General features: G+C 43.1%; 1 protein-coding gene across 6 annotated transcripts; it reads right to left on the minus strand.

Moving 5' to 3' along the window:
- Nucleotides 1-971: 971 nt before the first annotated feature.
- LOC106606271 (enoyl-CoA delta isomerase 1, mitochondrial) lies at nt 972-20,590 on the minus strand. 6 transcript variants are annotated; one of them, XR_006770112.1, is made up of 8 exons: nt 20,434-20,590; nt 11,142-11,267; nt 7,807-7,934; nt 6,886-7,032; nt 6,343-6,464; nt 5,833-6,011; nt 2,104-2,574; nt 972-1,808 (listed from the first exon to the last, which is right to left on the minus strand). XR_006770112.1 is itself a non-coding variant. In XM_045719684.1 (8 exons), the coding sequence occupies exons 1-7, from the start codon at nt 20,474-20,476 to the stop codon at nt 2,408-2,410; spliced, it is 912 nt and encodes a 303-aa protein (XP_045575640.1). In that variant the 5' UTR covers nt 20,477-20,590; the 3' UTR covers nt 972-2,313; nt 2,374-2,407. The 6 variants fall into 6 exon arrangements, 3 of the variants coding, with proteins under 3 accessions (XP_045575640.1, XP_045575641.1, XP_045575639.1); XR_006770114.1 differs by having other exon boundaries at nt 972-1,598; nt 1,659-2,574; XR_006770113.1 differs by having other exon boundaries at nt 972-1,628; nt 1,659-2,574.
- Nucleotides 20,591-21,980: the final 1,390 nt, after the last annotated feature.

Raw genomic sequence — 21,980 nt, forward strand, 5'->3', positions numbered from 1 at the left:
CTTTCACCTCTTCCATCACTCTCTCCTACCTTTCACCTCTCCCATCACTCTCTCCTACCTTTCACCTCTCCCATCACTCTCTCCTACCTTTCACCTCTCCCATCACTCTCTCCTACCTTTCACCTCTCCCATCTCTCTACTACCTTTCACCTCTCCCATCTCTCTACTACCTTTCACCTCTCCCATCTCTCTACTACCTTTCACCTCTCCCATCTCTCTACCTTTCACCTCTCCCATCTCTCTACCTTTCACCTCTCCCATCTCTCTACCTTTCACCTCTTCCATCTCTCTACCTTCCACCTCTTCCATCTCTCTACCTTTCACCTCTTCCATCTCTCTACCTTTCACCTCTTCCATCTCTACCTTTCACCTCTTCCATCACACTCTCCCCTACATTTCATCAAGGGACCTGATCCTGGTTGAACATTCCTACTCTGAGACACTATGAATAGAGGGGGACCTGATCCTGGTTGAACATTCCTACTGTGAGACACTATGAATAGAGGGGGAGGAGGGGGACCTGATCCTGGTTGAACATTCCTACTCTGAGACACTATGAATAGAGGAGGGAGGAGGGGGACCTGATCCTGGTTGAACATTCCTACTCTGAGACACTATGAATAGAGGGGGGGAGGAGGGGGACCTGATCCTGGTTGAACATTCCTACTCTGAGACGCTTTACACTTAACGGTCACTCTAAACCAGGGTTCCCCAAACTCTGTCCTGGCGCCCCACCCGGGTGCATGTTGAATTTTGTGCACTAGCATTACACAGCAGATTTAAATAATCAAAGCTTGGTGAGGAGTTGGTTATTTCAATCAGCTGTGTAGTGCAAAAAAGAAAACACCTGTGTGTGTGTGTGTGTGTGTGTGTGTGTGTGTGTGTGTGGGGGGGGGGGCAGGACAGAATTTGTGAAACCCTGCCCCAAACTAGTGACATCATAGAACATAAAACTCAACACACATTCCATGGAAGGTATTTTAAAGATGTTTACTTGCAAACCAACAGTAGAGGAAAAGATTATACGAAAACAAACATTATGTTCACAGATAAAGGCAAGATGACATACTGTACAATCACCTACATCGTAACAGCGCTCTGTGTTTCAGTCTAAACAGTCAAACATTGTGGCAGGGGAAATAAGGCCGGGGGTGTGTTCATTAGGATCCAAACGGGCCAAAACGTATATGAATATGACAGGGTAGCGTCTCAACTGGCACCCTATTCCCTATATAGTGAACTACTTTTGACCAGGGCCTATAGGGGTAGTGCACAATATAGGGAATTAGGGTGCTATTTGGGATGTAACCAGTGGGTGTCTCTCAATAAGTGAAAGGAGACAAGCAGAGGGAGCCAGACTATTGAGACTCAACCCCAGGTTACTTTCACATGTTTGCCTGGGCTTCAGAAGACATCCTCTTCAAGGATGGCTGCGTTCCAATAATCTCTCCTTAACTCCTGAAGGGTGCACTCGTTCCCCACAAAAATGTCCTTTCAAATCCGTGAAGGGAAGAGAACAAGTTCACACAGGAGAAAGGAGAGATAATTGGGACGTAGCCCCCTATTCCCGATACAGTGCACTACTTTTGACCAGGGCCCTAAAGGGGACCGGGGAGCCGTTAGAAGCCCTAAAGGGGACCGGGGAGCCGTTAGAAGACCTAAAGGGGACCGGGGAGCCGTTAGAAGCCCTAAAGGGGACCGGGGAGCCGTTAGAAGACCTAAAGGGGACCGGGGAGCCGTTAGAAGCCCTAAAGGGGACCGGGGAGCCGTTAGAAGACCTAAAGGGGACCGGGGAGCCGTTAGAAGCCCTAAAGGGGACCGGGGAGCCGTTCGGGCCCCAGACTAGGCCTTTCTACTCTTGAGCATCTCCAGGTACATGCGGAGGGACCTCTGGATGGAGTCTTTAGTGATGAAGCTCACAAAGTTGGTGATGTCAGCTTCCCTGTTGGACAGCAGCTTGTCAATGGTCTGTTTCCGCATCATGGACTTGGTGATCTGTCTGGCATGGTCTAGAGGGAGAGGAGAGGTGTTATATATAATATATACACACTGATCTATCTGTCTGGCATGGTCTAGAGGGAGAGGAGGGAGCCGTTAGAAGACCTAAAGGGGACCGGGGAGCCGTTAGAAGCCCTAAAGGGGACCGGGGAGCCGTTAGAAGACCTAAAGGGGACCGGGGAGCCGTTAGAAGCCCTAAAGGGGACCGGGGAGCCGTTAGAAGACCTAAAGGGGACCGGGGAGCCGTTAGAAGCCCTAAAGGGGACCGGGGAGCCGTTAGAAGACCTAAAGGGGACCGGGGAGCCGTTAGAAGCCCTAAAGGGGACCGGGGAGCCGTTAGAAGACCTAAAGGGGACCGGGGAGCCGTTAGAAGCCCTAAAGGGGACCGGGGAGCCGTTCGGGCCCCAGACTAGGCCTTTCTACTCTTGAGCATCTCCAGGTACATGCGGAGGGACCTCTGGATGGAGTCTTTAGTGATGAAGCTCACAAAGTTGGTGATGTCAGCTTCCCTGTTGGACAGCAGCTTGTCAATGGTCTGTTTCCGCATCATGGACTTGGTGATCTGTCTGGCATGGTCTAGAGGGAGAGGAGAGGTGTTATATATAATATATACACACTGATCTATCTGTCTGGCATGGTCTAGAGGGAGAGGAGAGGTGTTATATATAATATATACACACACAGATATAACACACTGATCTATCTGTCTGGCATGGTCTAGAGGGAGAGGAGAGGTGTTATATATAATATATACACACAGATATAACACACTGATCTATCTGTCTGGCATGGTCTAGAGGGAGAGGAGAGGTGTTATATATAATATATACACACAGATATAACACACTGATCTATCTGTCTGGCATGGTCTAGAGGGAGAGGAGAGGTGTTATATATAATATATACACACTGATCTATCTGTCTGGCATGGTCTAGAGGGAGAGGAGAGGTGTTATATATAATATATACACACAGATATAACACACTGATCTATCTGTCTGGCATGGTCTAGAGGGAGAGGAGAGGTGTTATATATAATATATACACACAGATATAACACACTGATCTATCTGTCTGGCATGGTCTAGAGGGAGAGGAGAGGTGTTATATATAATATATACACACATATATAACACACTGATCTATCTGTCTGGCATGGTCTAGAGGGAGAGGAGAGGTGTTATATATAATATATACACACTGATCTATCTGTCTGGCATGGTCTAGAGGGAGAGGAGAGGTGTTATATATAATATATACACACAGATATAACACACTGATCTATCTGTCTGGCATGGTCTAGAGGGAGAGGAGAGGTGTTATATATAATATATACACACTGATCTATCTGTCTGGCATGGTCTAGAGGGAGAGGAGAGGTGTTATATATAATATATACACACTGATCTATCTGTCTGGCATGGTCTAGAGGGAGAGGAGAGGTGTTATATATAATATATACACACAGATATAACACACTGATCTATCTGTCTGGCATGGTCTAGAGGGAGAGGAGAGGTGTTATATATAATATATACACGAACACACTGATCTATCTGTCTGGCATGGTCTAGAGGGAGAGGAGAGGTGTTATATATAATATATACACACTTATATAACACACTGATCTATCTGTCTGGCATGGTCTAGAGGGGAGAGGAGAGGTGTTATATATAATATATACACACTGATCTATCTGTCTGGCATGGTCTAGAGGGAGAGGAGAGGTGTTATATATAATATATACACACAGATATAACACACTGATCTATCTGTCTGGCATGGTCTAGAGGGAGAGGAGAGGTGTTATATATAATATATACACACATATATAACACACTGATCTATCTGTCTGGCATGGTCTAGAGGGAGAGGAGAGGTGTTATATATAATATATACACACAGATATAACACACTGATCTATCTGTCTGGCATGGTCTAGAGGGAGAGGAGAGGTGTTATATATAATATATACACACAGATATAACACACTGATCCATCTGTCTGGCATGGTCTAGAGGGAGAGGAGAGGTGTTATATATAATATATACACACTGATCTATCTGTCTGGCATGGTCTAGAGGGAGAGGTGTATAGTTTAGTGTTTATATACAGTAACAGTCAACAGTTTGGACACCTACTCATTCAAGTGTTTCTCATTATTTTTAATAGAGCGGCTACTTTGAAGAATCAAAAGCTCTGACGAAGGCCGTGAGGCCAATACATATAGCTTATTAAATAGCAGTGATACCAGCCAGAGCAGTGACGCCAGCCAGAGCAGTGACGCCGGCCAGAGCAGTGGCGCCAGCCAGAGCAGTGACGCCAGCCAGAGCAGTGACGCCAGCCAGAGCAGTGTGCAGGTTTCTTATTTTTCTTACTTCGAAATAATCTAAAATATATCTTGACTGCTTTAACACTTTTTTTGTTACTACATGATTCCATATGTGTTATTTCATAGTTTATGTCTTCACTATTATTCTACAATGTAGAACATAGTAAAAATAAAAACTCTGGAATGAGGAGGCATGTCCAAACTTTTGACTGGTACTGTATATAGGATAATGTATACATGTCAGCGTATATACAGGATAATGTATACATGTCAGCGTATATACAGGATAACATATTGGTTAGTGTATATATAGGATAATGTATACATGTCAGCGTATATACAGGATAATGTATACATGTCAGCGTATATACAGGATAACATATTGGTTAGTGTATATATAGGATAATGTATACATGTCAGCGTATATACAGGATAATGTATACATGTCAGCGTATATACAGGATAACATATTGGTTAGTGTATATATAGGATAATGTATACATGTCAGCGTATATACAGGATAATGTATACATGTCAGCGTATATACAGGATAATGTATACATGTCAGCGTATATACAGGATAATGTATACATGTCAGCGTATATACAGGATAACATATTGGTTAGTGTATATATAGGATAATGTATACATGTCAGCGTATATATAGGATAATGTATACATGTCAGCGTATATACAGGATAACATATTGGTTAGTGTATATATAGGATAATGTATACATGTCAGCGTATATACAGGATAACATATTGGTTAGTGTATATATAGGATAATGTATAGGGTTGTGGATCCAGTCAGAGAGATGGTGACTGATGTTCATGTCTGTCTGGCCTGGTCTGGGGGCAGGAGAGAGATGTCTAGGATGATAAACTATAAAGTGAGAGAGTGTTCTGACCCGGTACAGCCAGTGTGAGAGAGAGTATTCTGACCCGGTACAGCCAGTGTGAGGGAGAGGATTCTGACCCGGTACAGCCAGTGTGAGAGAGAGAGTATTCTGACCCGGTACAGCCAGTGTGAGAGAGAGTATTCTGACCCGGTACAGCCAGTGTGAGAGAGAGAGTATTCTGACCCGGTACAGCCAGTGTGAGAAAGAGAGTATTCTGACCCGGTCCAGCCAGTGTGAGAGAGAGAGTATTCTGACCCGGTACAGCCAGTGTGAGAGAGAGTATTCTGACCCGGTACAGCCAGTGTGAGAGAGAGAGTATTCTGACCCGGTACAGCCAGTGTGAGAAAGAGAGTATTCTGACCCGGTCCAGCCAGTGTGAGAGAGTATTCTGACCTGGTACAGCCAGTGTGAGAGAGAGAGTATTCTGACCTGGTACAGCCAGTGTGAGAGAGAGAGTATTCTGACCCGGTACAGCCAGTGTGAGAGAGAGTATTCTGACCCGGTACAGCCAGTGTGAGGGAGAGTATTCTGACCTGGTACAGCCAGTGTGAGAGAGTATTCTGACCTGGTACAGCCAGTGTGAGAGAGAGAGTATTCTGACCTGGTATAGCCAGCCACTTGGACATGGTGTCCTGTGCAGTGGAGAGGACCTGGTCCTCAGGTACTAACTGGTCCACCAGGCCGATCTTCAGGGCATCAGGAGCGCTGTACAACAGACCCAGCTCCAACGACAGCTCTGCTGCCCGGTTACCAACCGTGTTCACCAGAGTGTCCTTAAACCTGGACCGCAACATGACCACAACATAAAGACAACATGAACACAACCACATTCAGCACCTCACACACACACACTACAGTGACCATGAAGCATCACAACCACAACCCTGAGCAGATTCAACACATCAACACTCAGACCAGCAGGCTGTATATTAGTGTGTGTGTGTGTATGTATATTAGTGTGTGTGTAAGTTTGTGTATATTAGTGTGTGTGTGTGTGTGTGTGTATTTATTAGTGTGTGTGTGTGTATGTATATTAGTGTGTGTGTAAGTTTGTGTATATTAGTGTATATTAGTGTATATTAGTGTATATTAGTGTGTGTGTGTGTCTCACCAGAAGGGAGCTACGATGCCGAGCTGAGTCTCGTTGAGTCCGATGCTGTAGCGAGGGTTATCAACCATGATCCTATAGTCACATCCAATAGACATGAGACAACCACCTGCTGGACTAGAACCCTATAGACAGAGAGACAGAGGTGGTTATCAGCCATGATCCTATAGTCACATCCAATAGACTAGAACCCTATAGACAGAGAGACAGAGGTGGCTATCAGCCATGATCCTATAGTCACATCCAATAGACTAGAACCCTATAGACAGAGAGACAGAGGTGGTTATCAGCCATTATCCTATAGTCACATCCAATAGACTAGAACCCTATAGACAGACAGACACAGACAGACAGACAGAGACAGACAGACAGAGACAGACAGACAGACAGAGACAGACAGAGACAGACAGACAGACAGACAGAGACAGACAGACAGAGACAAACAGACAGAGACAGACAGAGACAGAGACAGAGACAGACAGAGACAGACAGAGACAGACAGACAGAGACAGACAGAGACAGACACGACTGGGTGTGCTGACTCACGTTGATGGCAGCTATGGTAGCCATGTTGGACCCGTAGAGTTTGAGCCACATCTCCTGAACAGCCTTCCAGAACTCTCCACAGCGCTCCGGACTTTTCCCATACATTTCCATGATGTCTAGCCCTGCAGAGAACACCTTGGAGAGGGTCTGGGACACCAAACACACACACAGGGAGAGTTATGATGTCTAGCCCTGCAGAGAACACCTTGGAGAGGGTCTGGGACACCAAACACACACACAGGGAGAGTTATGATGTCTAGCCCTGCAGAGAACACCTTGGAGAGGGACTGGGACACCAAACACACACACAGGGAGAGTTATGATGTCTAGCCCTGCAGAGAACACCTTGGAGAGGGACTGGGACACCAGGCACACACACAGGGAGAGTTATGATGTCTAGCCCTGCAGAGAACACCTTGGAGAGGGTCTGGGACACCAAACACACACACAGGGAGAGTTATGATGTCTAGCCCTGCAGAGAACACCTTGGAGAGGGACTGGGACACCAAACACACACACAGGGAGAGTTATGATGTCTAGCCCTGCAGAGAACACCTTGGAGAGGGACTGGGACACCAAACACACACACAGGGAGAGTTATGATGTCTAGCCCTGCAGAGAACACCTTGGAGAGGGACTGGGACACCAAACACACACACAGGGAGAGTTATGATGTCTAGCCCTGCAGAGAACACCTTGGAGAGGGACTGGGACACCAGGCACACACACAGGGAGAGTTATGATGTCTAGCCCTGCAGAGAACACCTTGGAGAGGGACTGGGACACCAAACACACACATGGGGGGAGTTATAGTGTGTATCATGGTTGTGACAGGACGTGTGTGTGTGTGTGTGTGTGTGTGTGTGTGTGTGTGTGTGTGTGTGTGTGTGTGTGTGTGTGTGTGTGTGTGTGTGTACTGACCGAGGTGATGATCAGACCTCTACAACTCCTATCCATCTCTAGTTTCTCCAGATTGATACAGAACTCAGTGAGGAAGTCCAGACTCAGACTGTTGACAGGGGGACTCTGCATCCTCAACACTGCTACACCTAGAGAGGGAGGAGGAGGGGGAGCGAGCTGAGAAGGAGACAACAAATGGAAGCCTAATCTCTGTGGTGCAAACCCTAACCCGTCGTCCAGGTCTGGCCCGGTAGACCGTCATCGTAAACCAGAATTTGTTCTTAAAACTGACTTAGTTAAATAAAGGTTGAATAAATAAAATAAATAAATAGGGCTGTGGTTAAAATAGTACACTATGTAGGGAATAGGACCATGGTGCTTGCCTACGGAGCTGTGAGGGGAATGGCACCTCCGTACCTTCAGGCTCTGATCAGTCCCTACACCAAAACAAAGGCACTGCATTCATCCACCTCTGGCCTGCTCGCCTCCCTACCTCTGAGGAAGCACAGTTCCCGCTCAGCCCAGTCAAAACTGTTCGCTGCTCTGGCACCCCAATGGTGGAACAAGCTCCCTCACGACGCCAGGACAGCGGAGTCAATCACCACCTTCCGGAGACACCTGAAACCCCACCTCTTTAAGGAATACCTAGGATAGGATAAAGTAATCCTTCTAACCCCCCCCCCCACCAAAAAAAAAAGATATAGATGTACTATTGTAAAGTGGTTGTTCCACTGGATATCTTAAGGTGAATGCACCAATTTGTAAGTCGCTCTGGATAAGAGCGTCTGCTAAATGACTTAAATGTAAAAAAAAAAAAGAACAATTTCAGGTTTTCACTCTCAATCACATTTGTTTGATAGAAAAAATATATATATATTGGAAGTCCACAACAACACTTAAACTACATCAGGAGACCATTTCTGAGGTCTGGGGAAAATCTAAGACATTTAGATTTTCTGGGTGTAATTACAACAATATATCAGTTCAGTGATTTCCTAAATTCCACACCCCTGGTCTACCCTGATGTAAACAGTACCTGTAGCCTCCAGGACCAGGGCTGTCTACCCTGATGTAAACAGTACCTATGGTCTCCAGGACCAGGGCCGTCTACCCTGATGTAAACAGTACCTGTGGTCTCCAGGACCAGGACTGTCTACCCTGATGTAAACAGTACCTGTGGTCTCCAGGACCAGGGCTGTCTACTCTGATGTAAACAGTACCTGTAGTCTCCAGGACCAGGGCTGTCTACCCTGATGTAAACAGTACCTGTAGCCTCCAGGACCAGGGCTGTCTACCCTGATGTAAACAGTACCTGTAGCCTCCAGGACCAGGGCTGTCTACCCTGATGAAAACAGTACCTGTAGCCTCCAGGACCAGGACTGTCTACCCTGATGTAAACAGTACCTGTGGTCTCCAGGACCAGGACTGTCTACCCTGATGTAAACAGTACCTGTGGCCTCCAGGACCAGGGCTGTCTACCCTGATTAAACAGTACCTGTAGCCTCCAGGACCAGGGCCGTCTACCCTGATTGAACAGTACCTGTAGCCTCCAGGACCAGGGCTGTCTACCCTGATGTAAACAGTACCTGTAGCCTCCAGGACCAGGGCTGTCTACCCTGATGTAAACAGTACCTGTGGCCTCCAGGACCAGGGCTGTCTACCCTGATTAAACAGTACCTGTAGCCTCCAGGACCAGGGCCGTCTACCCTGATTAAACAGTACCTGTAGCCTCCAGGACCAGGGCTGTCTACCCTGAGTAAACAGTACCTGTAGCCTCCAGGACCAGGGCTGTCTACCCTGATGTAAACAGTACCTGTAGTCTCCAGGACCAGGGCTGTCTACCCTGATGTAAACAGTACCTGTAGTCTCCAGGACCAGGGCTGTCTACCCTGATTAAACAGTACCTGTAGCCTCCAGGACCAGGGCCGTCTACCCTGATTGAACAGTACCTGTGGCCTCCAGGACCAGGGCTGTCTACCCTGATGTAAACAGTACCTGTGGCCTCCAGGACCAGGGCTGTCTACCCTGATGTAAACAGTACCTGTGGCCTCCAGGACCAGGGCTGTCTACCCTGATTAAACAGTACCTGTAGCCTCCAGGACCAGGGCTGTCTACCCTGATTAAACAGTACCTGTAGCCTCCAGGACCAGGGCTGTCTACCCTGATGTTAACAGTACCTGTAGCCTCCAGGACCAGGGCCGTCTACCCTGATGTAAACAGTACCTGTAGTCTCCAGGACCAGGGCCGTCTACCCTGATGTAAACAGTACCTGTGGCCTCCAGGACCAGGCCCGTCTACCCTGATGTAAACAGTACCTGTGGCCTCCAGGACCAGGGCTGTCTACCCTGATGTAAACAGTACCTGTGGCCTCCAGGACCAGGACTGTCTACCCTGATGTAAACAGTACCTGTAGCCTCCAGGACCAGGGCTGTGTACCCTGATGTTAACAGTACCTGTAGCCTCCAGGACCAGGGCTGTCTACCCTGATGTAAACAGTACCTGTAGTCTCCAGGACCAGGGCTGTCTACCCTGATGTAAACAGTACCTGTAGCCTCCAGGACCAGGGCTGTCTACCCTGATGTAAACAGTACCTGTAGCCTCCAGGACCAGGGCTGTCTACCCTGATGTAAACAGTACCTGTAGCCTCCAGGACCAGGACTGTCTACCCTGATGTAAACAGTACCTGTAGCCTCCAGGACCAGGGCCGTCTACCCTGATGTAAACAGTACCTGTAGCCTCCAGGACCAGGGCTGTCTACCCTGATGTAAACAGTACCTGTAGCCTCCAGAACCAGGGCTGTCTACCCTGATGTAAACAGTACCTGTAGCCTCCAGGACCAGGGCTGTCTACCCTGATGTAAACAGTACCTGTAGCCTCCAGGACCAGGACTGTCTACCCTGATGTAAACAGTACCTGTAGCCTCCAGGACCAGGGCCGTCTACCCTGATGTAAACAGTACCTGTAGCCTCCAGGACCAGGGCTGTCTACCCTGATGTAAACAGTACCTGTAGCCTCCAGAACCAGGGCTGTCTACCCTGATGTAAACAGTACCTGTAGCCTCCAGGACCAGGGCTGTGTACCCTGATATAAACAGTACCTGTAGTCTCCAGGACCAGGGCTGTCTACCCTGATATAAACAGTACCTGTGGCCTCCAGGACCACGGCTGTCTACCCTGATATAAACAGTACCTGTGGCCTCCAGGACCAGGGCTGTCTACCCTGATGTAAACAGTACCTGTGGCCTCCAGGACCAGGGCTGTCTACCCTGATGTAAACAGTACCTGTAGCCTCCAGGACCAGGGCTGTCTACCCTGATGTAGGGGACAGGGAGGTAAAGAAGCTGTGCATGGGTTTACCTGTACTGCTGTCCAGATCCACCTTGATCTTAGGTGAGGTAGAGTTGTTCCTCTGCTGCAGAGAGAAGCACGGCGACACACACTCTCTCCCATGTCTACTGTGGATGGACAACTGGGACAACACGCCTGCCAAAGAACAGCAATATAACAACAATATAATAAAACAATATAACAATATAATAAATGAACTTAATATAACAATATAATAATAAAACAATACAATATAATATAACAAGTGAACTTAATAATATAACAATATAATAAAACAATACAATATCAATATAATAAAACAATATAAAAAATTAACTTAATAATATAACAATACAATAACACTATAACAATATAATATAACAAATTAACTTAATAATAACAATATACAGTGTGTAATAGGGAAATAATCCCCACTCTAGAACGCCCTTCAAGCCAACCAGAAAGGAGTATTCAAAAACGCCACGGTATAAAACAATATAAACATAATATAACACACATCATGTTTACTGTGTATAGACAGCGATTACCCGAAATGTTGGTTATTTTTCAGCTTTTAAAAAAACCAATTGACCGACGTCTGTTCAATTATTTGAATTCCATTTTCGTTCTGTCATCGCACTGCAGTTTCTCTAGAGATAAATCCAATCATGCCTGAACTGTGCGATGTAGTAGGGACTTGTATTTTCCAACATGCCAATGTTCTACATAGTTTACCCCAGGAAAAAGTGATAATTAACTACAATGACCATAATCCATTGCGCAGCTACTTGTCCTGTCTGTTTCTTTTATGCCTGCTACATAAGAGGAGAAAGCGTGATCAAGAGGGGAAACTGAGAGATGTTGCTTGGCGAGGTAATAGTATTCAGCAGTCATAAAAGTCTGCCTTATTTACTGTGAAGAACTACTAAAGTAGTGATTTTGTCAGGCAGCAGCTCTATAGAGATGAGATGACTTGGAATGAGATAAGTCATCCAAAAATACTAATGTAGCATACACAACAACTGAAATATTCTATTAAAGTAAAGTGAATAAGTGATGGTTAATAAGTGATAAGCAGTAATGGACTGTCACCACCATCATGGGAGTTTTATTAAATCGCTTTACCTGTGTTGTTACAGCATTCAACCCACATAATGCATTTCATGTTCTAATTATTATTTTACATGTACTAATGAAACTGAAAATAGTGATTCTTTTTTTTTAATCATTGAAACCGAACTGCCCTCAAAAAGCACTAATCGCTCAGCACTAATCAGGAAACAGCCACCTTCTCCATCTTAATTGTAATCAGAGGGCTAATATTAGTACTATGCATGGCAGTCTCTCTCGGCTAAGAGTTGAGGAAAGACTAACTGCATCACTTATTTTTATAAGAAACATTAATGTGTTGAAAATCCCAAATTGTTTGTATAGTCAACTTACACACACACACACACACACACACACAGCTCTGATACACACACTTATCCCACCAGACATGCCACCAGGGGTCTTTTTATAGTCCCCAAATCCAGAACAAATTCAAGAAAGCGTACAGTATTATATAGAGCCATTATTGCATGGAACTCTGTTCCATCTCATATTGCTCAAATAAACAGCAAACGCCTTTCCCCGATTTGACCTAGATAGTTTGTGTGTATGTATTGCTATGTAGGCTACATGTGCTTTTTTTTCTTCTAAGGGGTGGATCAGCTTAATATTGCAGAAAGAATATTGCTTCCATCAATGTAATTGTCTGCATCATTTCCAATCCCCCACATATTTTGGGGGGTAAATATACACATACACGCACGCATACACATATATACATACACATACCTATATAGACATACACACTTTTTAAAGAATATACCTTTATTATTCCCTGCAAACCCTACCACCGACCCCCAATTGGAGTAAACTAATAAACACTTCAGCTTTTACCTTCAATTTATTCATCTTATACACATTTTAGACACAGTCTATTTTACAATAGTTCTTTTTTGTTTGTTTTTAGTCCTTCCTCTATTTCTGATGTCCATCCAGTTTGATTTCTATTTGTAACTGTGCCATTTCAAAAGTTCTGAAACTATATATATTTTACAGACCCCTTATGTTTCCATTGTTTATCTTGTTAATAGTCCCACCCTTCAGCTCCATTCAACCCCTCCCATCTATCTCTCAACATCATCCATTTGGGATTTCTATTTGCCATATATTTTTCAACTGTGCTGTGACGCTTCACCAAACAATTGAACCTTTCTATTCTCATAGCTTCTACAGATTGCTAAAATAGTTATTATATTATTGATTGATTGACTATGGCTTTTCAAATCACCCAGTATTGCTATCTGCAGCGTTAGTTCTAGGCAAATGTTGCAATTCTTCAGCCATTCCTGGACCTGTGACCAAAAACGAGCTACATATGGACAATACCACAATAAATGATCTAATGACTCTGCCTCCTCACAGTAGAATCTGCAGAGCTGGGAAGATTGTATCCCCCATATATACAACATTCTATTATCTGCAAGAATTTTGTATAGTAATAAGTTTTGAATCCGGCGTTGTTTTGCGTATCAATTCATAAACCATGTGCCATGGAATTGGTACATCGAAAATCTCCTCCCAACCATTCTGCAATTTATATGGCACAGCTGTCAGTTTTTTTGTCCTCAAATGAAATCGGTATATGTTTTTATTTATCACACTTTTCTTTAACCATTTCTGTTCTTTAATACAGGGCCGACATACAAGTTCCTTACTTTTTTCCCCTTCCACTTGCCTCTTCCATTTTTGTGGTAATGCTGCAATTAGTTGGTTGTAATTTTGCGTAGAGCAGACATTTCCATATGTCAGTGTTAGCTGCATGTGTGACATCACTCCACCAGTCCTATTTATAATATCATTCACTAAAATTATACCTTTTTTTTTTTTTTTAAATTTCTTAGAAAAATACAGTTTTTTTATCAATAACTATATTTGAATTTAACCACAATATTTGTTGTATTATTTGTTCTGTCTTTTCAGGTGAATTAAACTGAAATTGCAACCAACTTTCTAGGGCTTGTTTAAAAAATATATTTTGGAGATTATTTCCTTTTCAAACAACCGAAAGTGGGCAGGTGTAATCTGAATAAAGGGAAAAAGGCCCTTCTTGAACATAGGATGAGACATTCGTACCAATTTACTAGAAAACCAGTTTGGATTTAAGTATAACTTTAGTATGACTGATGCCTTTAGTGAAAGGTCTAATGCTTTAATAATTTCTGCCCTCCGAATTCATATTTGTTATATAAATAGGCCCTTTTAATTTTATCTGCCTTGCCGTTCCAAATAAAATTGAATATTTTTTGTTCATATAATTTAAAAAGCAGGTCACTAGGTGTAGGCAAAACCATAAGCAAATAGGTAAACTGTGATATGACTAAAGAGTTAATCAGCATGATTTTCCCACAAATAGACAGGTATTTTCCTTTCCATGGTAGCAAGATCTAATCTATTTTTGCTAACTTTCTATAAAAATGTATTGGAGTGAGATAATTTCTTTCTTTTGGGATTTGTATACCGAGTATATCCACATCTCCGTCAGACCATTTAATTGGTAAACTACATGGTAATGTAAAATTTGCATTTTTAAGTGATCCAATACGTAATACACTTATCATAATTTGGTTTTAATCCAGAGAGGATAGCAAAATTATCTAGGTCCTCTATGAGGCCGTGGAGAGACTAATTGTGGTTTTAAAAGAAAACATGAATCATCGGCGTACAATGACACCTTCGTTTTTAAGCCACGGATTTCTAATCCCTTAACTTCTATGGGCTACGCTTGCGTCCCACCTACTCAACAGCCAGTGTAATCCCGTGGCGCGATATTCAAATACCTCAAAAATGCAAAAACTAAAGACAAGACTCTCGTTAATCTAACCACACTGTCCGATTTCAAAAAGGCTTTACAACGAAAACAAAACATTAGATTATGTCAGCAGAGTACCCAGCCAGAAATAATCAGACACCCATTTTTCAAGCTAGCATATAATGTCACATAAACCCAAACCACAGCTAAATGCAGCACTAACCTTTGATGATCTTCATCAGATGACAACCCTAGGACATTATGTTATACAATACATGCATGTTTTGTTCAATCAAGTTCATATTTATATCAAAAACCAGCTTTTTACATTAGCATGTGACTAGCATTCCCACCGAACACTGCCGGTGAATTTACTAAATTACTCACGATAAACGTTCACAAAAAACATAACAATTATTTTAAGAATTATAGATACAGAACTCCTCTATGCACTCGATATGTCCGATTTTAAAATAACTTTTCGGTGAAAGCTCATTTTGCTATATTCTCAGTAGATAGCCCGGCATCACAGGGCTAGCTATTTAGACACCCAGCAAGTTTAGCACTCACCAAAGTCAGATTTACTATAAGAAAAATGTTATTACCTTTGCTGTTCTTCGTCAGAATGCACTCCCAGGACTTCTACTTCAATAACAAATGTTGGTTTGGTCCCAAATAATCCATTGTTATATCCAAATAGCGGCGTTTTGTTCGTGCGTTCAAGACACTATCCGAAAGGGTAAATAAGGGTGACGAGCATGGCGCATTTCATGACAAAAAATGTCTAAATATTCCATTACCGTACTTCGAAGCATGTCAACCGCTGTTTAAAATCAATTTTTATGCAATTTTTCTCGTAAAAAAGCGATAATATTCAGACCGGGAAAGCCTGTATACGTACAAAGAGAGAGAAAATAAATACATCTCGTGCCCTCGTGCACGAGCGTGAGTCTCAGAGTACTCTGACCAGCCACTATCCAAACGCGATAATGTGTTTGCCTCGATATCATTCAGCTTTTTCCTGGGTTCTGAGAGCCTATGGGAGCCGTAGGAAGTGTCACGTTACGGCAAAGATCCTCAGTCTTCAATAAAAAGAGCCAAGATGAACAACAACTTGTCAGAGAGGGCGCTTCCTGTTTGGAATCTTCTCAGGTTTTTGCCTGCCATATGAGTTCTGTTATACTCACAGACACCATTCAAACAGTTTTTGAAACTTTAGGGTGTTTTCTATCCAAAGCCAATAATTATATGCATATTCTAGTTACTGGGCAGGAGTAATAATGAGATGAAATCGGGTACGTTTTTTATCCGGCTGTGAAAATACTGCCCCCTAGCCATAACAGGTTAACAAACCTCCAGACGAGCTTCAATGCCATACAACTCTCCTTCCGTGGCCTCCAACTGCTCTTAAAACGCAAATAAAACAAAATGCATGATATTCAACCGATCATTGCCCGCACCTGCCCGCCCATCCAGCATCACCACTCTGGACGCCCCCGACTTAGAATACGTGGACAACTACAAATACCTGGGTGTCTGGCTAGACTGTAAACTCTCCTTCCAGACTCATATTAAGCATCTCCAATCCAAAATCAAAACTAGAATCGGCTTCCTATTTCGCAACAAAGCATCCTTCACTCATGCCGCCAAACACACCCTCGTAAAACTGACCATCCTACCGATCCTCGACTTCGGTGATGTCATCTATAAAATAGCCTCCAACACTCTACTGAACAAACTGGATGCAGTCTATCACAGTGCCATCCGATTTGTCACCAAAGCCCCATACATTACCCACCACTGCGACCTGTACGCTCTCGTTGGCTGGCCCTCACTTCATACTTGTCGCCAAACCCACTGGCTACAGGTTATCTACAAGTCTCTGCTAGGTAAAGCCCCGCCTTATCTCAGCTCACTGGTCACCATAGCAGCACCCACTCGTAGCACGCGCTCCAGCAGGTATCTCTCACTGGTCACCCCCAAAGCCAATTCTTCCTTTGGTTGCCTTTCCTTCCAGTTCTCTGCTGCCAATGACTGGAACGAACTGCAAAAATCTCTGAAGCTGGAGACTCATATCTCCCTCACTAGCTTTAAGCACCAGCTGTCAGAGCAGCTCACAGATCACTGCACCTGTACATAGCCCGTCTGTATACAGCCCATCTATCTACCTCATCCCCATACTGTATTTATTTATTTATCTTGCTCCTTTGCACCCCAGTATCTCTACTTGCACATTCATCTTCTGCACATCTACCATTCCAGTGTCTAATTGCCATACTGTATTACTTTGCCACCATGGCCTATTTATTGCCTTAATTCCCTTATTTGACCTAAATTGCACTCACTGTATATAGACTTCTTTTTTCCCTACTGTATTATTGACTATGTTTTTGTTCATTTCACGTGTAACTCTGTGTTGTATGTGTCTAACTGCTATGCTTTATCTTGACCAGGTCGCAGTTGTAAATGAGAACTTGTTCTCAACTAGCCTACCTGGTTAAATAAAGGTGAAATACATTTTAAAAAATCCATGACATTCATGATTTCCTTAAGTGCCTGAGGGCGATAGTTTGTAGTGTGATTCCTTTCCGGTCCATAGAGGTATTTAAGACCGTATTAAAATCTCACACCATAATAATAGTCTAGTGTTGCTTGTAGAGTTTATAAATTCTTATATATATTTTCAAAGAAGCTTGGATCATCATTATTCGGACCGTATAGGTTAATAAGTCATATCTGTTTATTGTCCAATAACATATTTAAAATAATCCATCTACCTTGATAACCTGTTTGGACAATTTGCACATTTGAAATCAACATTACTGTTAATTAAAACCATCACCCCTTTTGAATTTCTTTGCCCATGGGAGAAATATATTTCGCCCCCCCAGTTCTTTTTCCACAAAACTTAATCTAAAATGTTTGAATGTGTTTCCTGTAAACAATAGATATTATATTCCTTCTCTTTTAGCCAGGTAAATACTGATCGTCTTTTCTTATTATTTGCTAGGCCATTACAATTGTAACTGGCTATACTTATTTCACCACTTACCATAATGAGACACAACTTTAAATTCTATTTATGAAAACATATGTTTGTAAACGTACCATTAAAAAGTAACATGATGATTGAGTGTCTATATAGCTGTACCATGATATTTGCATTGCTACTAAGTAAACCTCCAATTGGTCCCTACTATTCCACCCGCTAAAAGCCTTCCTCATCCCTACTTGGGTTGTCATCCCAATGCCCGGCAGACCACCCCCGATCCCCCGTATCACATAGCCCTGAACAGACTGGGATCCATCCTTCCAAAAGAGCACACAGTGCCATTTACCGAATTGAAGTAAATCAATTGCCAAATGCATTTCCATCGCCCTCACCTCGATTTGTATTATATAAAGCTGTGGATCATCCTCTATTGTCCCTAACATATTTTACTCCTTCGCAACAGTTGTGGGATACACACATACACCCACACACACTCAACCCTTTCCCCCCACACAACCATAAGCTCACATTCTCAACAATTGCACCATCCCAGATCCCAACTCAAGAAAGGTCTTGATTTACAAATGCATTTACAGTTGCAGCTGCACTAGAAGGCATGCAAGACCACACAAAAAAAATGGGCAGAAATTGAGAGATTTTATTAACCATTGTCACATCCTAGATGATGGAGGTCAAATGTACACCTTGTCCCCTAAACAATGTGCTTTTTTTTTTTTAAATGTATGTAGTTCTGTCCTTGAGCTGTTCTTGTCTATTGATGTTCTTTATCATTCTGTATTATGTTTCATATTTTGTGGACCCCAGGAAGAGTAGCTGCTGCTTTTGCAACAGCTAATGAAGATCCTAATAAAATACAAAGAAATCTTATGACCTGCAGGTGTATTCTGGGGGAAGAGGAGTCAGGAACCTTCTCTCTTTAGAACAAAAGGAAAGTTGTGCCAACAGCACGAAGGACAATTAAACATAGTTAGTGAACAATGTTTGTCCAATAAACTTGGGGGGCAAAACTCTTCCCATTTGCAGTAAAGGGTTTCCATTGGAAAAGGTTTTAGAATAACGATTCCCCCCCTGATAGTTGACATTGTCACTGAAACGATGTGACCCTGTATTATAAGACCATGGCTGTGTCTGAAATGGAACCCTATTCACTATGTACAGTGAGCTCCAAAGGTATTGGGACAGTGACATGATGTTTTGGCTCTGTACTCCAGCACTTTGGATTTGAAATGATATAATGACTATGAGGTTAAAGTGCAGACCGTTGGCTTTAATTTTGAGGGTATTGTCATCCATATCGGGTCAACTGTTAAGAAATTACTGCACTTCGTGTACATAGTCCTCCCATTTTAGGGGACCAAAAGTATTGTGACAAATTCACTTATGTCAATTAAAGAAGTAAAAAGTGTAGTATTTGGTCCCATAGTCATAGCATGCAATGACTACATCAAGCTTGCGACTACAAATTGGTTGGATACATTTGCTGTTTTTTTAGGTTGTGTTTCAGATTATTTGGTGCCCAATAGAAATGAAATGGTAAATAATGTATTGAGCCATTTTGGAGTCACTTTTATTGTAAATAAAAATAGATTGTTTCTGAACTCTTCAACATTAATGTGGATGCTACCATGATAATGATGAATGAATCATGAATAAATGATTAGTAAAGTTAGACACACAAATAGCATAACCCCAAGACATGCTCTCACCACTACAATAACAGGATAGGTTAGCATTTTATATCATAACCCCAAGACATGCTCTCACCACTACAATAACAGGATAGGTTAGCATTTTATATCATAACCCCAAGACATGCTCTCACCATTACAATAACAGGATAGGTTAGCATTTTATATCATAACCCCAAGACATGCTCTCACCATTACAATAACAGGATAGGTTAGCATTTTATATCATAACCCCAAGACATGCTCTCACCATTACAATAACAGGATAGGTTAGCATTTTATATCATAACCCCAAGACATGCTCTCACCATTACAATAACAGGATAGGTTAGCATTTTATATCATAACCCCAAGACATGCTAACCTCTCACCATTACAAAACAGGGTAGGTTAGCATTTATGGGGGGGGTATGATATGTGTGATTCTGTAATCATGTTAGATATGTTCTTATATGACAACAACTCGCTACGATATATTAGCTAGTTGATATAGTTAACTACTTGATAGTTCCTAGATAGCCCACGCAAACTGACATAATGTGACATTACGCGGCATAAGGACACAAGCGTTCTGTGAACTTTGCTCTAGTTTCTGAAAGTATTGACCAGCGAAGGGGAGGCTAGCTAGCTAGGTAACTACTTAGCCATGCAATCTAACCACTGATATTCTTGTTTGCTCTCGAAATGGCCCTCGAAACTCATGAGAAATAGCTATTAAACTCTTCCTGCTGTTCTTACTCAATGTCAGGTAAGTTCACATACCTGAAAACCCGAATTTAGCGGAATTTCTCAACACATTAGCCATCTCGACTCGTCAAGTTGACACAAGCAGGGATCACACACTGCGGCTGGGCTGCTCTGCCTTGGAGGAGGAAACTACAGCGGCGCCGCCAACATATCACTACTGGCATCTGATTGGATCTGAACGCCGTGACTGTAGGTGCATTGTGGGTGTTGACGTGATTCACCCTATCAGACTGCCGGACTATCAACCACACTGGGAAAGCGCGTTTAACAAGGCCCGGTGCCCAGGGTGCAGAGTTTCATTTTTTAAACCATTGCATTGTTCTTTAAAAATCTTCACCAAACCGGGGCATCGGGCCATGCAAAACGAACTCGCCCACTGACAACGTGTGGGTTGCTTGACAGGGATTGGTTACAGGTTACTTCGAGGGTCAAGGACTGATGACTTGAAGTTGTATGTTTTAAGGTCAGTCGTCGTACATAGTTAGATACTAATGTATGTTTTACTATTGGTTAAACTCTCGTACCTCATCAGAACCCCAAATATAAGCTTGTTATACTCAAATGTTTGTAAACAGAGTAAATGTAAACAAACACGGTATATATCCTAAAATCATAGTTAAAACTAGAATTTTGATATCATGGATGGTCAGTCCTTGCATACATATCTCTTGCTTTGAATTTATTAAGAGTGGTTACATTTCTCCAGGCCCATCCCTCAGCTTTTTACCAAAACACAGGTGGGGTGCCCGCTTAGTTATTGTTTCAATTAAGGATTCCAGCTTTTCAAGGGGAAATACAATTAAACCAACCATGGAAGATTCCAGCTTTAAAGAGAAAATACATTGAAACCAACCATGGAAGATTCCAGATTTAAAGAGGAGATACAATGAAACCAACCATGGAAGATTCCAGATTTAAAGAGGAGATACAATTAAACCAACCATGGAAGATTCCAGATTTAAAGGGGAGATACAATGAAACCAACCATGGAAGTATATTGTAGTGAATTCGGTGGGTAGCCCCAACCAAGATTAGAACCCGGGTTTAGCAACTATCAAGCCAACACCTTAACTGTTCCGCCAAGTTCAGTATTTACGCTATTGGTTATGGTGAGCAGTGGAGAGAATCTTCCTCTTAACGGACCATAAACCTAATCAATCGATCAGATGACTCTATCCCTGTTCCTCTGCAGCAGAGGTCCTCCCAGTCTATTGATCGATCAATCAATCAACCGATGGATCAGATGCCTCAATCTCCGTTTCTCTGTAAAAGAGGTCCTCCCAGTCCAGAGCTGCTGCTCTGCCGCCATCTGGTGGCGTGAAGTGGTGTTGCAACAAGATAAGTACAGTAATGCAGACCAGACAGAACCTATTGGTCCCAAATGACACCCTATTCCTTACATAGTGGAACTACATGCCCTGGTCAAAGTAGTGTACTATGTAGGGAATTCATTAGGGTTGGAACTAGGGTACTATGTAGGGAATTCATTTGGGTTGGAACTAGGGTACTATGTAGGGAATTCATTAGGGTTGGAACTAGGGCACTATGTAGGGAATTCATTA

The sequence above is a fragment of the Salmo salar genome, chromosome ssa06 (assembly GCF_905237065.1).
Source record: "Salmo salar chromosome ssa06, Ssal_v3.1, whole genome shotgun sequence".
NCBI classification, from domain to species: domain Eukaryota; kingdom Metazoa; phylum Chordata; class Actinopteri; order Salmoniformes; family Salmonidae; genus Salmo; species Salmo salar.